Source organism: Anomalospiza imberbis, chromosome 7, assembly GCF_031753505.1.
Source record: "Anomalospiza imberbis isolate Cuckoo-Finch-1a 21T00152 chromosome 7, ASM3175350v1, whole genome shotgun sequence".
NCBI lineage: Eukaryota > Metazoa > Chordata > Aves > Passeriformes > Viduidae > Anomalospiza > Anomalospiza imberbis.
In genome coordinates, this window is record NC_089687.1 from 37,016,071 (window position 1) to 37,038,728 (window position 22,658).

The window sequence follows — 22,658 nt, forward strand, 5'->3', positions numbered from 1 at the left end:
GGGTGCTGGTTTTCCACGATGCTCCATGGGAGACTCCAGCTGGGTTCTCCACATGGAAAATGTGACTCCAGAAGTCTCATTCCAGCAGGTGGGCACCAGAGGACTCATGGAAAAAATAACAAATAGAATAGCAGGAATTCTGTACCAAGTCCCCTCTGTGTTTGTAACACCACACTAACAAAGCTCATGGTAGCAAATATTTCCCATTCTTCTTTGGGATATTCTCCTGGCAGACAGAAGATACCTGGTCTCTGCTGCCAAGGAATAAGATGGATTTCCCTTTTTTACCAGCCACTGCACCAGGGCAATCCACTGAGTAGCCCAAACCAAAGATAATAGGAATATTAGAACTGATAACTGGAATTAGAACTGAAATATTAGAACTGATAAAGGGTCCCTGGCATCGAATAAATACCGGATTGGTGGTACCACACATCCAGTGAAATTCTTTATGGAAAGAAGTTGTATCATTATTTCTAATTTTAGCTTTTATTCCTTAGCAGCAGCAGCACAGCTGGAAAAATGCATAATTTTTTTTTTTTTTGCTATTTATTAAGACATTCCCTTCAGCATTGAAGGAAAAGCAGCATTTATCAAATGGATACAGGGATCAGAGCCATTAACATCCCTATACACGGCGTGGCAGACCCGTAATAAAAAAGATCAAACAGAACTGATGTGGAATGCAGCAACTTCCAAAGCTCTCCTGCAATCTTTCAATTTAAACAAGTCAAACTATTTCAGAAATTGATCCCATCACACACTGGAACGTGAGCTCATGCTGCTAATTCAGCTAAAGCCTTTGGAAAGAGCTCTTTTTATGTCATAAATACATAAAAATTTAATTTATTGCTACCTTTTGAGTCACAAATTAAAATCTAATAAAAATTTCAGTCTTTGGAAACAGATACTTGTGTAGTGGCTAAGGAAAAATGCCACTAACTAAATTTAGCTTCCTTGCCTGTTGTTTTCTTCTCAAAGGGAAACACTTCATGAAACTTGTGCCAAGGAGACTGCAGTCACTTGCAACACCTCCACCAAAACCAGTGACATTTACTGGAATCTCCTTAAAAAGTCCCCCAGAATTCATTGGAATTAAGCCAACAGACCCCAGTCTGTCTCATTCAGCAAACACAAAAAGACAATTATGTAAATTCCAAGATTATTTTCCCTCACTACATTATAGCACAGGCAGAGACAGTGTAAGCATAGTTTCTTCTCAAATGAATGTAATTTTAATAACAAACTGGTCTGTGGCTTATGTTTTTCATGTAAATGAATGATGGCATAACCATGATTTAGTGAGAATACATTGTATAAAGAATGGCTCATATATATGAAGCAGCAGCTTCATTAGTTACATCCCACCTCCAATAGGCCTCTTATCATCCTGAAAGGATGATATCAATTAATTTATCTTCCCCTAGCATATTGATCATAACCTTCATCAGCTAATCATGTTTAAATTAAAGGGGAATATCGTAGCACTCAGTCATTTCAGACCCATTGGGTTATTGATCTGGAGCTTGGGAAGCTATATATTAAAATATTTTAAAACACATTAGCGAGTGAAGAGAGCAAACCAAAGGTCAGATTTCAACACATGCACATGGATTTGTCTTCATCATATGTTGTACAGACCTAAATTAAGACCAAAACTGAACAAAAACCACAAATGAATGAAAACCACCTCATCTGCAAAAGCTCCCGCTCTCACATGGGAGAGATGATTAGCCAAGGGAAGTATTTACCTCTTCCCTGCAATGTGAGTACAGGGGCGTTGGTAGCATCACACTGACATACACAGCACAGTCTGGGCAAGGATGGGGAAGGAACTCGAGACAGTCTGAACTCAGTGACTCAAACCCATGGCCTGAACACGAGCAAAGCACCAGGCTGCTCCAAGCCCTGTCCAACCCGGCCCTGGGCACTGCCAGGGATCCTGGGGCAGCCACAGCTGCTCTGGGCACCCTGTGCCAGGGCCTGCCCACCCTCCCAGGGAACAATTCCTTCCCAAGATCCCATCCATCCCTGCCTTCTGGCAGTGGGAGCCATTCCCTGTGTCCTGTCCCTCTATCCCTTGTTCCCAGTCTCTCTCCAGCTCTCCTGGAGCCCCTGTAGGCCCTGGAAGGGGCTCTGGGCTCTCCCTGGATCCTTCTCCTTTCCAGGTGAGCACCCCCAGCTCTCCCAGCCGGGCTCCAGAGCAGAGGGGCTCCAGCCCTTGGAGCATCCCCATGGCCTCCTCTGGACTCACTCCAGCAACTCCCTATTGTTATGCTGGGGGCCCCAAACTGGACCCAGGTGGGGTTAAAACAGACCATTCTTCACCCCAAATTACTTAGCTCCTTGCTCCGTCACAACAATAATCTTCTATAAAGTGAATAAAAAATTCAAGAAAGCAGAAATATATTTGTCCCAAGCCTTCAGGTTCTGTCTCATTCCAAAGCTGCTTCTGAACACAGCATTTGAATTTAATACTCTCTAAAAAATATTTTTAAAACAGATGAATACCAACTTAATCTATGGCAGATATCAAAAATAATCCAGGGCAGATATCAAAAATAATCCAGAGAGTGAGAAGCATTTCAACTCTTTTTAAAAATCAGTTGAATTGTCTGTACTTTTATATACTCAATCTATCAATCTGGGACAGATTTTATTGTAATATATCAGTAGTATGAAAAGCGAAACAAAATTTATGTGCAAAGTCAAGAACTCTTCTGCAAATAAACAGGGATATGCCATGGATACTTAGAGTTGTAAACAAGGAGAACTAATATTTAGCAAATATTTGGCCTTGGAGGGGGACTGACGTTCATTTTTTATACATTTAAGTTTAATTCCATGAGCCAGAATGACTGGGAGTTGTATTCTGATTGAAGGCATTGATAATTAAAAGCATGTGAAATTCCCGCTCCGAGCTGGGAGGGAAAGCTCTCGGCTTGAATGCCTCTTCTTCCATGCCTGACCTAGTGCACCACAACAAAATGAACCTTCCCACCCCCTGCCACCTCCATCTCAAACGCTACTTTTTGTTAGCCAAAACCCACTCATTCCTCAGCACCTCCTGCTCCCTCCCTGCCCACGTGGCTCTCAGGGAACCCTGAGCAGGAGAGCTTGGAGCTGCACGTCGAACTCTGCGGATCTCCGTGCAAACCACGTTTTCCAAAGGAAACAAGTGAGCACAGCCCATTTTCCCCAAGCAAAGCCCTCCCGCTCTGCGCTCGGGCTGACCAGCAGAGGACTGAATTCCCTTGGGGAAGGGCCAGGGTGGTGCCTCCATAAGGAACCGTGTCCTCTTGGTGCTCCTTTGGGAGCTCATCCCCGCTGGGAGTGCTGGGCCAGAGGAGCTGCACTGACAGAGCTGTCTTGCCCTGGTTCAAAGGGCTGTTCACACGTCACCTCCTCCATGACCTTGATGCCCTGTGAAGGCTGGTCTAGAACAGAGGCTGGACAGAGTTAAAGAATAAAGCAGGGATTTATTAAAAGGATCTCCTCAATGGATCCACCTTGGGCAGCACAAGAGCCCAGCCCAGGACTGCACCCAAGATGCACCCAAAGTGATCACAAAAATGGACAACTGGTCACGGGGTCTCTCACTTTTATAAGTTCTGGTCCATTTGAATATTGGAGTTGATTGTCCAATTACAGCTTTAGGTTATGAAGTCCCATCCTTCTTGTTTTTCTCTCTTCATTCTGCCATTGTTTGTGCTCTTGGGCCTGAGATCTGGATCATTTGTCATTGGTCCCCAGCCAGAGAAGGAATTGTTTTGTCTCCCTACTCTGTGAAGAGAGCTCACCATCCCCTAATAGAAGCTCAGACTAAAGCAGCACAGAATCTGAAAAACATAAAAGCTAAAACCTGAGGCATCAACCTCATCAGCACAGCTCCATCCAAGGACAAGGACGAGAAAGGCAGAGACCTCAGGGGAAAATACTCCCTAGGAGGAGTTCAAGGCACAAGGTGAGAGTCTGATCCAGTTCCACATCTCGGAAAACGGAGAACACTCTGCAGCACCTGAGAGGTGAGTCAAGGGAAACTTCATCTAGGCTGAGACCTGATCTCTCCCTGCTCCTAAGATGGATCCTGGGAAACACCCAAAGGTATCAGTGACGCTGTTGAGCCAGGGACAGGAAAAATGACTCATAGGATTTCACAAGGCAAAATGAGCATTTACTCAAAAGCACTTCTCTCTTTTATAGAGAATGTCGTGAACATTAACTCCATCGGTCTTAGAGTGAAAATATTTCACCTGATTGGTCCCCTGGACTTAGGTCAGTGTGGCAGAACATATCTATAAACAATATGAACGGAAAGCAAGATAACAGATTGTTTACATTGCTCTAGGACTTCTTCCCAGGCTAGGCCTGGAAGAAATCTTTCTCTTTTTCTCTCTGACTGAACTGAGAATATCCACATACCAGCAGTCTGATCACTTTTCCTTCCCAAAAGGCAGGGAATACAGTTATTCCTGTGCTCTTTGCTCTGACCAAGTAAAGCTTGGAATATTAGAAGGGAAGACTCCAGGCAAACAAGACCTGTAACATCTGGTGCCATTTCTCTTCTTAGTGATCACAGTACAGGGGTGCTGCATATTTTAGGAGATGCAAACACTCTTCTCCAATTACCACTAATTTAAATCAAAACTGGTTTCTCATAAAAACCTGTATAAGACCATTCATCTCCTCTGCATGTCCAAGAGCGAGTAAACAGCAGGTTCAGTTAAAACCTGCCACTCGTGCAAAAGATGGGAATGCAGGAAATTCTCCTTCACCAATGGACAGACAGAAAATGGCTTTCAGTTGAAGCTGGAATGCTGATGGCTGAGTGAAAAACATCAGCAGGGATAAACACTTGTTTAAATAAATACCTGTCTTAACTACTTGGAGGAAAAAAACAATGCAAAATTGGGATTTTTGTGTGAGCAAGTATTTGCTTTTACCTTAAAAAACACAAGTGCAAAAAGATAAGATACACAGCAGCTTACATTTTTACAGCAGCTGCCTTATAGCTTAATATTCCATGTTTACAGGATAAGTAAGGGTTCAATAAAAGTAAATTTATTTCACAATTACATATTGCAGGAGAGGCAGTAATAACTACCAGAGCAAGCCTTAACCACAAATGCTTCCAAATGGGAAACATTAATGTAAGTAGCCACTATCAAAGCCATTGTGCCTGTTATTTTAAATTCAATCAATTTTCTAGGCTAAACAACCTTTATATTTTTTCTGTTTAAAAGGAAAGCTTGGCATCCCATGTGTCAGATGTAATAGAGAAATAAGTGCTGGACAATTCTAATGGTGGAGTTTGGAAATGGCAATTTATCCAGCTAATTCCTGGCCACGTGCAGCCAGAAATGTCTGAAGTTACTTTGCCCTGAAGAAGCAGTGCCACTGTGAAGTCACACCAGGGCAAAGAACTCCTGCTCTGCACTGAGCACAAACCCCCTCCCATGCTCTGACAGCCTGTGGTGGGACTTGCTGGGAGAAACCTCGTTGACCAAAACAGAAAAGTCAAATTGACCAAAAAGATATAAATCTGTAGTGCAAGGAATCAAAAGCATTAGGAAGTTTTACAGGACAAAATGCTTGGTTAACAAATCTTTGCTTCTTAAACCTTGTCTCACAAGATATGAAAATACAGTGGTAAATCAGGCTCGGTATTAAACATCTTTCATCAATGCCAACATTTTTTCCTCCACAGGTAACTCTAATTAACACTGCACATCACTTATTCCGAACTTCCATGCAAATCACTGCCTTCCAAGACTAGGTAAGCAAATATGCCAATAAATCCACTGGAAACAATCTGGCATCTGAAGCAATTTAAAAAATAAACCTGTGTTTTCTTCATTGCTTGAATTGTGCTGCAAGTAGAAGCACATGACTGGAGGATTTAAGGGGAACATTGTGCCAGACACACAGGTAAAGTCTCCTGCACATGGATTTACCTCACCAGTACCTCCTGGAGCTCTGCTGACCTTTCCATGAGGGCAGAACAAAGTCATAAATCCTGTTATATCCCACACAGTGTAATGATTTTAAATGCAAATATTAAAAAAAAGTTGAAACAAGAAAAAAAGTCAAACTGAAAAGATTCAAAGAGAATGTTGTCAAATTGATGTGTTTTGTAAAATGTCCATAAAGGAAGCAAGTGAGCTGTTATTTATCCTTTAAGAATAACATTCTTAAGGATAACATCATTGAATGTATTTAATTCTATGTCAAAACATAGAATTGCTTTTTAATCACATCAAAACATAAGTTTAAGTAACAGAAAATTATATGATGCTTTTGGATTTTACCACTTTAGTAAGTAATTTCCTACTCCCACTTTGAAGGAGCTTCCTGAAAAGCCCATTTTGGGGAACACACCACCAAATGACTGCTTTCATCAAGAACACTTCTGCTTTCTGAAGAGTCAAGCACACCCAATGAGCTCACTAACAGAGCACAGAAAAGGACACAAAGTGATCGGAAGCTGCTGGTTGTGGCAGTGCATCTCAGATGCAACTAACCCTCTAGAAAGAAATAAACTAATCACATTTCCTAAATCGCATTCAACTTACTCGTGCCTCATGCAGACAGTTCTATTAACTCAACTTAAAGAAAAAGCTCACCAAAAAACAGAATAATCAATGGTTTTCTTTTTTCCACTGCCAAAATGACACAAAATTGTTACCTAACAACTCAAAGTCTGAAGTCAGAGGTGCAACCAAAACATGGGACAGGGCACAGCTGGTTCCAAAACAAGGGCCATGATTGCTGGGGTACCTAAGAAAAATGTTATAGGCACCTAATACTTCGAACAAATATCACTTTTTTCACATTAAATATTCACAGATATTATTGCTCAAGATGTGAGTAGTCTCCTCAGAAAAGAGCAATCAGGTTTACTACAGCAACACCAAAAAAAGGGCCATAAACATCCCTGCTTCGGAAGCACAACTTATCTATGCTGCTCACCAAACTCAAGCTAGAGAATGTTCTCGTACTCTAAAGAAAAACCTCCATCAAAACAAACCCCCAAGGACCTAAATAAGATTAAATAAACCACCTCAGCCCATGAGCTCGTTGCCCACTGAGGCACCTCCCAGGCACACAGAGGCCTGCTGGAAAAAGAGTTAAGCTTTGTGTTACCAACACCACAGTGCACGTGGAATGAATCCTGCTCCCAAAACACCCTCCAGAAATCCAGCAGCAGATAGGAAGCTACAAGCTAAAAATCCTCTGGGCTCGTGGGTTTATGAACATCCAGCTGTCACAAAAGCAGCTCCCCACCAGAGCAGAAGCATCATGGAGCATTTCACATAAATCTCCCAAAACACATAAGCCCCCCCTTTGCACTTTAATCATTTGCTAACAGTTACAATAAGATTGTATTAAAAATTTAAACTGCCCTACTTAATGCAATTTACCTTCAAAGGTCCATTTCCAGAGAATGAAGTCGAATGATATAAATGTCGAACACTTGATCAGATTTATGGCGCCCAAGAATATTTCTCTTGATACAGATCTGACGAGTGAAGGCTAATGGCTTTAGTTTTATTACTTTTTAAGCACTTAATGGGAAAATTTAGACATTTTCACAAGACTAAGCTCCAGCAAGAATGGTGCATTTAGAGGATGACGGCAGAGGAGAAAGCTGTGTGCTCTCTGTGGAGATGACCAGTTAAACAGCGTTATTAAGAGAGAGATTAACGCCAAGTATTTATCCTGATAATCTGTCACACAACAGTTAGGCCTGAGTGCCTCTGCTGAACAGGGGAGAGACAGCAGCACAAAGTGCTGACTCCACAGCCAAGTTTCCAGATGGAAATGGGGCCAAAATCCCAGGGAAAGACAACTGAAGTCACAGTGGGATTGTAAAAGCAGAAGCTGAGTGATACTGCCATGGGTGCAGATCAGCCAGTGCCTGCAGGATCAGGAAATAACCCTTTCATTCTTTAGGGAATCCCACCTTTTCACCCCAACCGCGTTCTCCATAAACGCTACAAAGCAATAGTTTCACTATTCCAAAACCAAGTTAATTTTTTTTTAACTGAAAGACAGCTGGGAGTCCTCAGATTTCAATTAATGTTGAGGTACTTGGCCAATCAATCACCAGGTGCTATAAATTCCCCTCTATTTCTCATTAGTTACACTAATGCACAGCTTAAATCTAAACATACCTTTCTGGGAGACTGTAAATTACCAGGCCTAAGACACAAGCGAGTGCATCAGGCATCAGGAGGGGCATAAATGATGGGAGTGAGGCGATTGTGTGTGCGCTCAACTCCAGCTGATTTACTCCTCACCAGGGCTTTTTTCACACCAAAGTAGCAGCAGCAGAAGCGCCACCAGCAGCACTCCATCTCCTGGAGTTTGCATATCTGACTTGAGACCAGTAATGACCTGTCTTTATTAACATTAACAAGTTTTATACCCCAAATCCAATTTTCTATGGAATAAAATATTTCTTCAGCATCTGCCAGTGCAGATAGAGCTTGAAGAAAAACAAATCTCTGCCCTAATTTAAAATTGGTTCTGTGGCTCTGAAAGCCACCTTCAGCCTTTTCAAAGTTGAGACAGTGCAGAAGTTACCTGACACAAAAGGATCTTGTTCTGAAACTAAAAGGAACAAACATTCACACATTTATTAACAAAACTATTCAATTTTTAGTCATGTACCAGCTTTATAATAATTTGTGAACTAAAGGTGATAAGTCAGCCTCCACAGAGGTTGCTGAGGGAATGCACCTGTCGCAGACGATAAAAATGATGTTCCAAAAAATGTCTTCAATCAGAGTTAGAATTTATTCAAAAATGTAATTTGAAGTTTTGAAAGTTTCAGGAAATAATGAAGTGAAGTCACACATGGAGACTGTCAGGGATCACAGGAATTACAGGATCCTTTAGGCTGGAAAAGCCCTCTGAAATCAAGTCCAAGCATTACCCCAGCACTGCCAAGGCCACCACTAACCACATCCCCAAGTGCCACATCTAGAAAAATAAGAGTTCCCCAGTTTTCTTAATCCCTTAATAAAACACGTTGAGCCCCTGTGTTCACAATATTTGGGCTAATTTTCATAACTGAGGCAGCCCATGCAGTCCCATCCATCTGCCAACTAATTTTCCTTCCTGATTTTAGCTTACTTCCTAACCAGAATGCAGCATGCACTGCTGAAACAAGTCCACACAGATCCCAGACTGGTACCCCTGGAAAGACCAAGCTAAAGAAGAAACCAAAATCTACAGGGGCTGTCCAAAAAGTATCTCTCTGTTCTCCAGACTCATCTCTTGAGTTTTACAGTAAGACGTTTTGCTGGATTCCCTCTTTTCCACAAAATATTGACCAGATCCTGCAGCAGGCAGGGCCTGACCTTGCTGCGTCTGGCTCGCACAGAACTCCAGTAAAGAGGAAAGGAAGAGTAAAGAGTAAAAGAGAAGGAAGAGTAAAGAGTAAAAAGGAAAGAGTTTGATGCAGAGAACAACAGCATCAGTGTTCAAGACTGGCCAACAACAGAAGCTGAAATGAAAGGAGGCGCTTACAGATAAGTTGTACCGACATGTGAGGAAAATCACACAACACCATCGGTGCAAACGCTTTTCTCCCAGAGCAAGAGGCAGGAGCTCCAGCTTTGGTGGGCACACGGTGCCTTGTGCAGCACCACCTCATCAGACCTAACTCTCAATTTCTAAATTCACTACACACAATTAAAGAGTCTCTGCTTTACAGAGAAGGAGGGAGGAAGAACGCATCTCCTAAACTCAGCAGCAGCAGCAGCAGCAGCGCTGGAAGTGCAGGAATGCCGAGGCGAATGCCACCACTGAGCCTTGCTCCACACTCCACCCCCAGGCATCCAGGGAGGCTTTTAAAGGCTGAATACACCCTGCTAATCCCGGCCCAGCAAACAGCTCAATGGGATTTGCATATGCATACGGATTAGCTGAAAGGCAACGATTTGCAATGCGTTTCGGAAATGGCTTTTGAGGAACCAGCTATGCTAATAATCAACTTTGATGTTGAAAATGTGTTTGTTACACAACAGAGAAGGTTACAAAAGGATTATGTTTATTACACCAGTTGTAAACGTTTGACAGCTCAGACAAAAGCATCTCTTTATTATAAGGGGGCAAAGCAGGATCTTCTCTTTAATAAATGTTCCTAAACACATCCAGAACAGAATGAAGTTACAGAAAGGGCATTTGCCCTTCCCCTTCTGTCTTCAGACAACACATCTCTTGGGGTAGCTCTTAATCTTCCATTCATCAATATTAAGCCAGCAAAGCCATTTTTTTGCCAGCAAATTTAAAGAGAAATCCACAAAGGACAGTTAAAACCAACGGCCAAGGGAAGACATATTGAGGATAACTATAAAAAAATTTATAAATCAAGTTTAGACATTTCATGCTGCCCTCTGTATGTCAAGGCTTGGTGGAGAAGCTGTATAAAACATGGCATAAAGTGGCAGATGAGGCGTACGGGTTTTAAGATTTGTCAATAAAAAATTAAGAAGAAAATGTCAGATTAAATGATCAAACCATAATCATAGAAGGGTAACAGAGAGCATAGCAGTAGGAAGAGAAGCAAAGACATGCTGGGCAAGGCAGAGCATCCCCCAAAATGCAACAAACGAGGCACAGTTTACACAGAACACATAGAAATAAAGCAGACATGAGGAAGAAGACGGTTCTGGCTGTAATAAAGCAAATATGAACTGGCACTTTGAGGAGGTCATGCTCTGCTGAAGCCCTCCCTGGCCCTCACCTAACCTGGTGCTCACTTCCTCTGCAGCTGCTGAAGAATCCTCGCTCTAACGGCTATCACCAAGCAGTATTTCATTTTATTTGTTTTTAAACCCTCCCCTCTGGACACAGCCCGTGACTGAGCCCTGCCAGCAACCGTGCTGTGCCGTCACTTTGCTGCTCAGCTCGCTTGGCTCAAAAAGAATCGCAGAAACTGTCACCGCGCCTTTCAGCTCCGCCAGGAACTGCAGCATGACAACACTTACTTATGGCTTGTTTCCATTCTGCCTTTCCTGGTGTCTTTACTGAGAAAAGCAGAGATTCGAAAAAGAAGGAATTTTCAATCTTCCTCCTTCTTCCAGAATTTTTCGCTTCTGTTTCTAAGGAGAAACAATTCCTACTTGCTTGCCAGACACTCCACAAACATGTTTATAACACTTTATCTGCCAAGCACAACACACATGAGTCTGTCAAACAGACTGATTCTGCCTCTTACTCTCAACTCTACTGTAAAATAAAAAAAAAAAGGCAATTTACCCCCAAACAACCACCGTGTTTCCTGCCCCAGGATTACAATTTGAGTTTGCATTAAAGAACATGACTTTACTGGACTCATTCTGAATCTTCACTACTGAAAACCTGAATTCTTTTGCATTTTGATGAGATGTTGATGAACGTTCTTGTTGCCATTTAATGAAGAATTAATCTATGTTGAGCTAGGTCTTGCATTTATTGTGCTCTCCAAAAAATTTAACAGCTGTCACCTACTGCACAGTATCAGCAGCTCTGCTGTAGGTTTTAAGTAACCTGCCTTACTGCAGACATTTCAAATTAAGACGGAAGCGACATAAAATAATCACTATAAAATTAAAAGTCACACGAAAAATTCTGCAAGAGATTATGGTTTTCTATAAGTCACCTACTGAATGACACATCAGAGGTAAAATCAAAAACTCCCTGGAACTTTTACTGGCATTACATCATTCGATTCCTCTGTGCTCATTCTAGCATTTCTTAAATTCCATACTCTGGACTACAGCTCCTCATCCTATTATTTCATTCCAAGCATGAGAAAATGGATGCAGACAAGTCACTGGAAGACCTCTTTTCTTTCCTTCACACATTTGTGGATCCAGGTGTGGTGTTGAAAAACCTGATAGAGCAGTGCCAGTCTCAAAGTCCCCAAAGTCCCCAAAGCCTGCTGCAATTTTCACCCAAAAATTGGCAAAAAGGTGAAGTCTGTGTCCACCAAACAGCACGGCAGTGACACTGGACAGCACCAAGCACAAGGGGAACTGCACAGAGACCCGTAAGCTCTCGGGGACAACAGAAAAAGAATTTTGAACAGTAATGTGTAAAGTGTGAAATTTGGTGATCAGTCAGAAAATATAAATCCAAGGATTTGGATCAATCTTCCAGCCCAATCCTACTGATGCCAGGATGAAGGCTTCTTCAGGCCTGTTTCACTGCTCAATTCACACAGCTCTTTCCAAGCCCATGCCACACAAATTTCGGATATTGCTGGATTTCCTCCTGCTAGTTAACACTGGGCCTTCCTACAACAACGTGCACTCTCATTTATGACACCACCTGCGGGAACAGCGCCGAGAGATTACCTGGAAACCAGAAGGAACAAAAAAACAGCCAACAAAAACAGCCACCACAAGAACCCAAAGAACGGTGGAGTGAAATGCTTGTTTCCAAACGAAATCTTCTCGTTTATTAATGGCCTGTAAGAGTGACTTTATTCAGGCAGGCAGGAAGGGTAAAGTAAGTGTAAGGGTAAAGTAAGTGTAAGGGCAATGAGCAAGGGTGCAGCTGAAGTTCAGAATAAACTACAAACAGAAACGCCTCACAAGACAGGGCTAAGCAGATTTTTGCGTTTATAAATATTGTTTTTCCAGCCGACGTTGGCGGCCGGAGCGTTTGCACGTCCCGGCGCGGGGGCACAAAGGCCCGCGGGGCTCGGCGGCGCCGCCGCCATCCCGGGCCCCTCACGGGCCCCTCACGGGCCCCTCACGCCGCGGCTCCGGCGCCCCCTGGCGGCCGCTCCCGCCGCGCTCCGTTATTCCCGGGGAAACGGAAGGTGGATTAAGAAAATCAAAACCTTAATTTTACCTTAAAATCAACGTCTGAAAACGAACTTAAAACTGAAACGACTTTAAATGAACGCGGGGGGATTGAAATGAACGCGGCTTGAGCGTTTGTTGCTCCAGGCTAAGCCATGATATCGAGGAAAAGAAATCGACTCCCTCACGTCACTTTCTCATTAGAAAAACCCCAAACATACAAACCAGGAAGACAGAAATCTCTAAGGAGCAAAACCATTGATTTCCCAGCGGTTCTGAAGCATGGGGGCCTGTCGAAGAGTCAGCAGGCTGATCCAGGCCATGTGGGACCATGCTGAAGGTCATCGCTGCAGATGCCACACGCCCGGAGGCCTCAGCCCAAACGCAAGGAATTGCAAGGAATTGCAAGGAATTGCAAGGAATTGCAAGGAATTGAATTGCAAGGAATTGCAAGGAATCCCGGGAGCCGAAGGAACCGCTGCTTCATCCTGCCCTGCACTGGGGTCCCCACCAGCCCAGCCCAGCTCCCCAAGCAGAGAATCCCTCAGGCCACATCCAGAGCCGCGGATCTTCCCAAAACAGCTGTCGGGATGGGACCCATTTCCTTCCCTTTTACTTACTTCCCATTAGGCTGATTAACATCTCCTAATGAAAACACATCTATAAAAGCTGACTTGATAATGCTGATGGCAAGAGACAGCCCTTCCCCTCAATGCGGTTGCACCAGGATTAATTTGTCATCTCCCATCCCTTAACAGAGAAATGGTGCTTTGAAGTTCTCCTTTTAGGACACCTTTGTTCAACACCACACGGGAAATACTATTTGGGTGTGGAAATAAAATACTTCTGGTAGATTTCTTACACAGAGCAGACACATTCCTTAATAAAAGGCTAGTTAATTTGCAAATAAAGCATCCAAAAATACTGGCAGCAGCACAGCACCAGAGCTAAGTGCAAACTGTGAGGCAGCAGTGGCCTCTGCCACCACATACCTGCCACTCCTGCCTCAATATTCCCAGATTTATTGTTATTTTGGGCACTATTAGATCAAAATCTGGGTGTTACAGCGATCTAGATGAAGTAAAACACTCTTGGTTGAACTGCTAAGCTACAGAGACAGATTCAACTCTGAACCCAAGTTAGACTCAAACCCTTTTGTTTCACACCCTGTGATAGTAAAATTTTATCCTCTTAAATATTTGAATGTTTGCTCCTTTGTGGTGTCAGAGACTCGCATGGCCCACAGCTAAATGGATCAGGGAAAATCCAAACATAAAGCAGGACAAGATGTGTAGTTATGAATACACTGTGAACAGAAATAAAAGCAATTCTCATGCATTAATGGTACATCAAGCTAATTCAAGAAGGCTAAAACCATTAAAAAGGCATCCTGGGGCAGTACACAGTCATTACAATACTGTGCTGACAAGAAGTATTAAAATAATCATTTTCAATGTCATTGATAGAATTCGTTCTGATAAGCAGGGGGGAAAAAAAATCTCTAATTATTAATTGGGAATATGAAGCAAAATGGATCTTATTAGCATTTATCTATTTTTTAAATGTAATTCCCTTGTTCAAGTATTCAAAATACCAAAAAGTAAGAAAGGATTTATTATCTATCATCATTGGGCACATTAATAAAATACACCCCTGAAACATGGAACTCTTCTTTTTTATTTCAGCCGAAAATTCAGGTTTTACTTCTCAACAGAATGAGAGATTAAACTGCAGTGGGACATGGTTGAAGGTTAAAAAACAGCTCTAAAATAGCAGAATGTGAAGGAGGATTTTGGCTTTCAATTTACTCAGCTTTCCTCTTACAAAATATGAACCAATGGAGTCGATGATCTTACGGGTCTTTTCCAACCCAAGCGATTCTGTGATTCCATCTCTGTTACAATCAATAGTGAGCTTATCAGCTGTAATGAAGCGTTGGAAATGAGGTATTTGGATTTAACTTGAGAATAAAGTAGCATTTGCATAATAACAATAATCATTCAAGTTAAATTATTTTACCACTCAGCTGTGGAGAAAATGGGAAATGAGTTATCACAGAAGAATCGTAACAGATGACCACTAAGTTCAGTAGGTGCTTGCAGGGGACAAATTATAAATTTAATTTCTAAAGTGTGTGCAACAAAGGAGAAAGAGGCTCTTCGATGCCATTTCCAATTTCTTCCTCCAAAAGGTAGATCTACATCACAGCAAGGCACAACACAGAAACAAAACAGATTTTTAAAAAAGCTTGCAAGCAAAGCACCCCAAACCAGGAACTGGTGTCAGAACCCACCAAGTGTGTGCAGAAGAAAAGTCTGTGGGCTGGAACATCCTCAGGTGAATTTTCTTTCTTTTTTTTTTTTTTTTTACTATCAGAGAATCCCAGAATGGTTTAGATTGGAAGGGACCTTAAAGCTCTTCTTGTTCCACCCCCTGCCAAGGCAGGGACACCTTCCACTATCCCAGGTTGCCCAACTAATGTGAACCCTCTGAGGATGCCACAAAAATCCATTAAAGCTCCACTGAACCTGAACACCCCAGAGCAGCACAAACCAAGGGATATTTAATCAAGTGCTCCCTATGAACAGCTTGCACTGCTCATTCGCACACACCCCCCATTTAATGGGGTTAAGAAGTTGCTTTGTTTCCTGCTGAAATAAACAGCAAAAAATTATCAGGAATTGGATTCAGTCCCAGACGTGTCTGGCAAGTGTAACCCATTCATACAGAAGCATTTCTAATCCTATTAGCTGGCAAATATTAAAGAGTTGGTTGGCTGCCATGGGGGCAAAACAACACCCTGATATTTCTTAAAACACATGATCCCTGTCAATTCTTTTGTACAACCAAAGAGAGACAAACGAGCCTCCTGAAAACTTACAAGTTCATCACACCAGCTTTGTGCCAAGAGACTTCTCTCAAAATCTCTGAGAAAGGGGAAAAAAACTAAGAAGGAGACTGTAGTCAGAGCCACAAACACCAGGACTTGGAATATATAATTAACAATCTAACTATAGCCAGCACTCAAAAATAAATGTGCTAAATAAACCCCCCTAATGGCTCTTTGAAACTCCCAATCAATATACAAAATCTAGGCAGTCAAAACAGTAATTTTTGCAACTAGTTCAACAGAAAACAGGGAGCGAAGCAAGAAGATGCAGCTTCAAATGCTCTTCTCCAAAATCTGACCAACAGCATGGGTAAAAAGCGCGTGCATGTCGGTATTTTCCACGTAAAATGTACAAATGTTTTGCCTCTTTTTTCCCCATGTAAAAACTATAACTGTATTTTTTTGTCTCCAATGTAAACATCAGAATGTATCACCCTTTCATTCCATGTAATAATTTGATGCTTTTGCCTTTTTTTCTTTTTAATTTGAGGTGTCTTTTCACACCCCATTGCAAGGTGCTGATGTGACACTGCCTCATGTAAGCACGGGCAGAGCAGGACTTTGCAACGAGAAGCTGGCAACAAAAACCCCCAGAACTAGGGGGCTCTGAGAAGCATTAAAACTTTATTAATTAAGCAGGTTTTTAGACACAGAAAACTGCTGCGATGAGGGGCTGGCAAGTTCAGCCTTGAGAGGAGCCTGGTGAGAAGAGAAGCCAGCCAGGCCCCAGGACATTTGACTGCAATTCCACTAGAGGGGGCACAGATCCCATCTCATACAACTCCAGGATCATGGAATTATAGAATATCCTGATCTGGGAGGGACCCACAAGGATCAAAACCCCGACACAAGACTCCCAAAGAGTCCCAGAATGGTTTGGGTTGGAAAGGAGCTTAAAGCTTACCCTGTCCTACCCCTGCCATGGGCAGGGACACCTTCCACTGTCCCAGGCTGCTCCAAGCCCGTCCAACCTGGCCTTGGGATCCAGGGGCAGCCCCAGCTGCTCTGGGCACCCTGTGCCAGGGCCTGCCGACCCTCCCAGGGAACAATTTCTTCCCAATATTCAACCCAGCTCTCAATTTTTAACACCCCATGAACGTTACGGTACTTGAACGTAGCATTTTCAGCTACTCTGCAACCAGGAGCACTAAAACCAAAGCAAAGCAAACTTTGCTACAATAAAGCAAGCACCAAAGAAGACTGAAAATTAAATAAGGCCTAAAAATAGCTTAAGATGCTTAAGACTAAAGGTGCTGGTGGAGAACACATCAGTGCACGTACGAAGTGTTCAAGTTAAGCAGCTGTCTTAGAAAACACAACAAAAATGCCTACAAATCAGTGTTTTCTTTAACTGAGCAGGCAAATATCTGAGCTATCCCAGACGGGTCGTTCCTTTGAAAGGACAGCTAGAGGATGGAGTGATGCGCTGGATGCAAAAAGGCAGCTGTACCGTCATGGAAGACTCTCTCCACGTTGAGCCCGTAGGTCGCGCAGGTCTCGTAGTAAGTGCATCTCTTGAGGTCATTGGACAACTTCCTGGCTCTGGCATCGTCGATGACGCGGGGGTTGGTGGAGCTGATGGCATCTGCAGGGGAAAACACCCATTAATGGTCACTCGGAAACACCAGCTTGGGATTCACCGAGTCTCAGGAGGGGCGTGGAAGTTGGAAAAGACCTCTGAGATCACCGAGTAATGGCAACCCACGGTCACCACTAACCCATGTCCTCAAGTGCCACATTCACGTGGTTTTTGAGCACTTCCAGGGATGGCTACAATGCTTGACAACACTTTCTGTGAGCAAATTTTCCCTAATATCCAACCTGAACCTCTCCTGCTGCAACTTCAGGCCAGCTCCTCTCGCGTTGACCAATACCAAGCAGCGAGTTTAAATGCAAACAGGGCGTACATCACTCTAATTTACATTTCCTTATTAAAATTACCAGTACACTGATTCTAAAAGCCAGGGGGAAAACCTCCAAGGCTTTTTGCTTTCCTTAAATACATGTATTGAGCTCAGTTGTTGCCACAAAAAAAAAAGAAAAAAAGAAAAAAAAAAGAAAACAATCACATGGAAGAACATGAGCTCTGATGTAAAACATATTTAGGAAACAAGTGGGTGATTGGTACAAACATATCAAATGGTTTTTAGATCTCTGTAAGTATCAGTGACTATAGAGTGTGAAATATTAAACATGATGTATTTTCAAGAAATAGAACTTAATTGTAAATTACTTTCTCAAACTGCTGCAACGGCACCCAGAGATGTTATGGAACATACTGCAAAGGTGATAAAATTTGTATTTTTCTAAACAATCATACTTGGTAATTCTCTCCAAGAACTTCTTCTCATGAAAGCTGAAAATCAGAAATGTCAGTTCCTAGAGCTTATTCAGAGGAACTGAAAAAACCTTACACCAGAATAGACGGAGAGTCTTCTTTCTTGCTACTCATGGTGATGAACTCTGTATACAAAGGTGATACTATCTGAAGTGATAATCTCATTAGCAGATCTTGAAAAGGAAGTTTTTTCCCCGGGAGTACTGTGTTACTCTTCCGCTCCATCCCTGAAAGTGTTCCAGGCCAGGTTGGATGGGGCTTGGAACAATCTGGGATAGTGAGTGGAAAGTGTCCCTGCCCATGGCATTGGATGATCTTCAAGGTCCCTTTCAGCCCAAACCATTCTGGGATTCTACAACAGGCACTAATTTCAGCATTTACAGCTGCCCAGAAAACCTTCCTTAAAATCTGCAACTGCCCACAGCAGCAAAACAGATTTGTTCTTTGGGAAAAAAGCATCACCTGAACCTAAACATGGAATCAATGCCTCTTGCAACGCGGTATGTGAGGCTCTGCCCCGGGCATGACAGCACCAGACCTCGACTGATGCTGTCATTACCTCCTCTCAGATCCAATTAACAAAAATAAAGCAGCAATTAGGAAAAGTAGGAGCCCTATTATTTATCAGCAGAGGGCGCCGGTAGCATGTAACCAGAAAGGAACTGGTAGGGTTCAGTTCCAGAACACCACAGCTCCTCAGAGTTTGCCCCCTTGTTCCGAGGTGGGTTGGGCTGGGGCACTGAGCTGGCTTTGGAAGTCAGGAGAGAACGTCTGGAAGCAGTAGGCCAGTGTTAATATTGTGGGAAGAATTTCATTTCACATCTCATTTCAGGACTACCTGACAAAACCAGGAAGTCCACGTTGGACAGGGCTTGGAGCAACCAGGGCTAGTAGAAGATGCCCGTGCCCATGGCAGAGAGCTGGAATTAAATGTGCTTTAGGGTGCTCTCCATCCCAAACCATCCTGGCATTCTATGATATGAAAGGTAGATTTCAAATATGTATTTTAACAAGTGTAATGTATGTCATATATTTTATTTCACCGTCAAACACAGACAAAAACCTGTGTTTTTTCCTGATGCTTATTCCTAGAATTAGCATTATTTCCATTTAAAAAAAAATCCCTTTTGCATCAGTGCTGCAACAAAAACCGAACTTTTCTTTTTCTGGAAGTAACAGGAAGGAGATGGAAAACCATACCCCCAAGCCATACCCCAGAAGGGGGTCAGAAGGGCACAAAGAAAAAAAAAAAGTTGGACAAACGTTTCCCCTTCATCTTTTCAACTCCAACTTCAAGCCCAAAACATGGCCCTTCAAAGCAGCTCCTTTCTGCTTTTTGGTGGAGTTTCTGCTGTCCTAAGACTTTTTCTGTTCCTACTTCCCCTTTTCCTTCTTGTCATCTGTTTCCTCCCTCTAGCTGGGTTGTGATTCCTCCTTCTTTGCTGCCCACACATCCCCTCTGCACTGTCACCCCTTGGCAGGAGGCAGGGGAAGGCCAACTGCTCCCTAACCACGTGGCTGAAAAAACACCAGAAAGCTTCAACAGCACCAAAACCACTGGGACACACTAACGAAGATGCCCAAAATTGAACCAAGAACAATTCACAACACCTCTGTTCTGCCTCTACCACACAACAGCAACCTGGTGGGGCTCAGCCTGGAGAAAAGGAGGCTCAGGGGGACCTTCTGGCTCTGCACACCTCCTGACAGGAGGGTGCAGCCAGGTGGGCTCTGTACCCAAGGAACAAGGGACAGGATGAGTAGAAATGGCCACAAAGTGTGCCCAAAGGGATGTCCAGCCCTGGCACAGCTGCCCAGGGCAGTGCTGGAGTCACCATCCCTGGAAGGACATAAAAGTTGTGTGGATGTGGCACCTGGGGACACGGTTTAATGCTGGTGTTGGCAGTGCTGAGGGAACAACTGGATTTGATGATTTAAAAGGTTTTTTTCCCAGCCTTAATGATTCCATGGTCAGGAACAGAACAGCCTCAGTTCCACCAATGCAGCAAACCAATCACAGTATGGGAAACTGGTGAAATATTACTGGGCTATGCTGGCACAAGGCAGAGAATGTTCAAAAAAACACTCAAATGCCAAAGAAACAGAAACATTTTGGGTACCTTTCCCTTGCCATATTTCCCTTCAGGACAGCTGCTATTTCAGAAGGAAAAACTGGGGCGAGAGGTTGGCTCAGGTGGCAAAAAGCTGCATTTCTGCTTGATTTACAGAGGTCTCCCAGAGGCACAGCCTGAGGCCAGGGTTCACCTCTACTTCCTGTTGTGCTGCTGGAGGTCTCCCTTTGTCATCCTTTTGCCTCTCAGCAATGCCAGGGTGTTGAACCCTTCCAGACTGCCACGCACATGGAAACAGGTCTGGCTGCAGAACTTCCCTACACAACTGATTTACCTGCCCAAATTCAACAAGGGCATCTCCCTGCTGGGCAAGCAAACCGCCACGACCAGCACCCACTGAAAGTATTACTTAAATTTTCCTTGCAAGTCATAGAATCCTGGAATGGTCTGAGTTGGAAGGGACTTTAAAGCTCCTTGTGTTCCACCCCCTGCCACGGGCAGGGACACCTTCCATTAGGCCAGGCTGCTCCAAGCCCCATCCAACCTGGCCTTGGACACTTCCAGGGATCCAGGGGCAGCCACAGCTTCTCTGGGCAACCTTCTCTGCAGGGCCTCCCCACCCTCACAGGGAAGAATTTCTTGTGCATATCTGACCTAAACTTCCCCTCTTTGTTCACTGCTGAAGTCCTACACTCTCTCTCCAAGCGAGCTGCCAGGACATTTCTCTCTCACCTCAAATACTGTCCTTGCAATGCCACAGCCCTGTAGCAAAGGGGAAAGGACAGGACATGGCTTTGCCAGCCTGGAGGAGTCAATATGGTCTCAAAGCCCAGCTGGGAATCAGGGCTGCACTTACCCTGGGTGCCCACCAGGACCATGGGGATTTCACTAGTGTTGCGATAGCTGGCCATGCGGCTGTAGTAGTGGTACACAGTCTGGAAGCTGACTTCATCCTCCAAGCTGAACACAAAGATAACAGCATCCACCCACATGGCAAACTGCGGGACAAAAATGGAAAAGGCCAACTGTGAGAAGAGCAGCAAGGAGGGGGAAGGAAGGGAAACCCAAGAGAGAAACGTTCTTACCTTCTTGCAAGGGAAATACACACCAGAAAAACTCACACACAACCAAGGCCTCGACAGGGCTGCTAAAATGATGAATCTCATCACCCTGCAAGCCATGGGGATCTGGGATACACAAGGGATGCTCCCAAAAGAGCACCCCTTCTTCACTGGGGTGTGTAACCAACCACTGTCAGTGCACACTGGGTTTGGTTCCCAGAAAACACAGCAGGCTGGGAGTGCTGGGTCTGTGCATCTGAAGTGAGCGGCACTCATCTGCAGTGCTGACTGAGCCCCCATGCTGCCGTTTGCATGCACGCATGCTGATGCTGCTGGTAATGCCACGACAGGCATTGCTAGGAATTCTCACATCTTAATCTCATTCATTTGAGACTTCCAATTGTTCACCATACAGACACTCCCAGCTGAGCCAGCAGTACCAAGTGCCTCGTTCTGCTCTCAGTGGAAGAGCAAACTGCTCTCTCTTGGCATCAGGAACCTGCTGAGAGACATGCAGGTGCACAGGCCAAGGCAAGGTGCTCCTCAGTGACCATGCAAGTGAGAAGCTTTTAGCTCACAAGTGAATTAAGACATTTAACTTAACAGTGAACATGAACAGGACATCAAGAAAAAACTCCAGCTTACCTCGCTGCCTTTATTTTTCCCTAAGTGACTCCATTCCTACCCAAATTTGGAGCAATGGAAACAAGCTTCAGCCAGGGGATTTTTTTCATGCTTTGTTATATTATCACTATAACGTGCCAGGGGACACACTGAACAGAGAGGCTCACTGGGGAAAGGCTCTGCATATTCATGATGACTGTACTGAAACCAAACACTGCCTGGGCTGTTATGGTGTAAAAATAGACAAAAAAATGTTTTGAGGTTTTCAAGAGGTTTTCAAGTCAGGAGGACAATCTTCCAGAGGGGAAGGACAGGACTGGTTAACACATAGCAGAGTCACTGCCAGAATCAGGTCAACCACCACACTGTTAAACTGTTCAAACCAGAAGATGAAACCACAGGAACTGGAGACAGCATCATTATTTGGGAGATGTGGGCTTGGGTCTCATTATAAAATGGTTTTTGTTGACTGGACTCAGCAGCATCATGCCAAAGACTCTTCCCAACAACTGGGAATGTCCTTAAGGCATCCATTTGGAAGCCAACAGCGTCTCCAAACCCTCCGAATGTTTGAGCAGTGTGTACAGCAGCCTTCTAATAAAGATTATTTTAAAACACCCCACAGATTTACACAGTGCAGTTCCTGCAGACACAAAACATTTCCAGCAATTCCTTATTGTTCTTTTCATATTGAAATGCAGCTTAATCTTTGTGGATATCAGACCTGTGGTACAAAAAAAACCCAAAGGAATTTTGGGAAACACAAGGTTTGGAAACACTGGATGTCTCATCCAGAGTACTGTGCAGGAAATAGCTTGAAACAAGGACAAATCAGCTGCTGGTATAGAAATCCATTCTCAGACTTATTAATGT

General features: G+C 43.6%; 1 protein-coding gene across 11 annotated transcripts in view; it reads right to left on the reverse strand.

Annotated features, from left to right (window-relative positions):
• The window catches only part of AGAP1 (ArfGAP with GTPase domain, ankyrin repeat and PH domain 1), a 309,011-nt gene that overhangs the window by 168,772 nt on the left and 117,581 nt on the right, over positions 1–22,658 (reverse strand). For all 11 annotated transcript variants that reach the window (XM_068196696.1, XM_068196693.1, XM_068196694.1 and 8 more), the window contains 2 exons: positions 20,957–21,098; positions 17,141–17,275 (listed from right to left, as the gene is read on the reverse strand). In XM_068196696.1, coding sequence (XP_068052797.1) covers positions 17,141–17,275; positions 20,957–21,098 — 277 coding nt within the window. The remainder of the gene's footprint in view (positions 1–17,140; positions 17,276–20,956; positions 21,099–22,658) is intronic.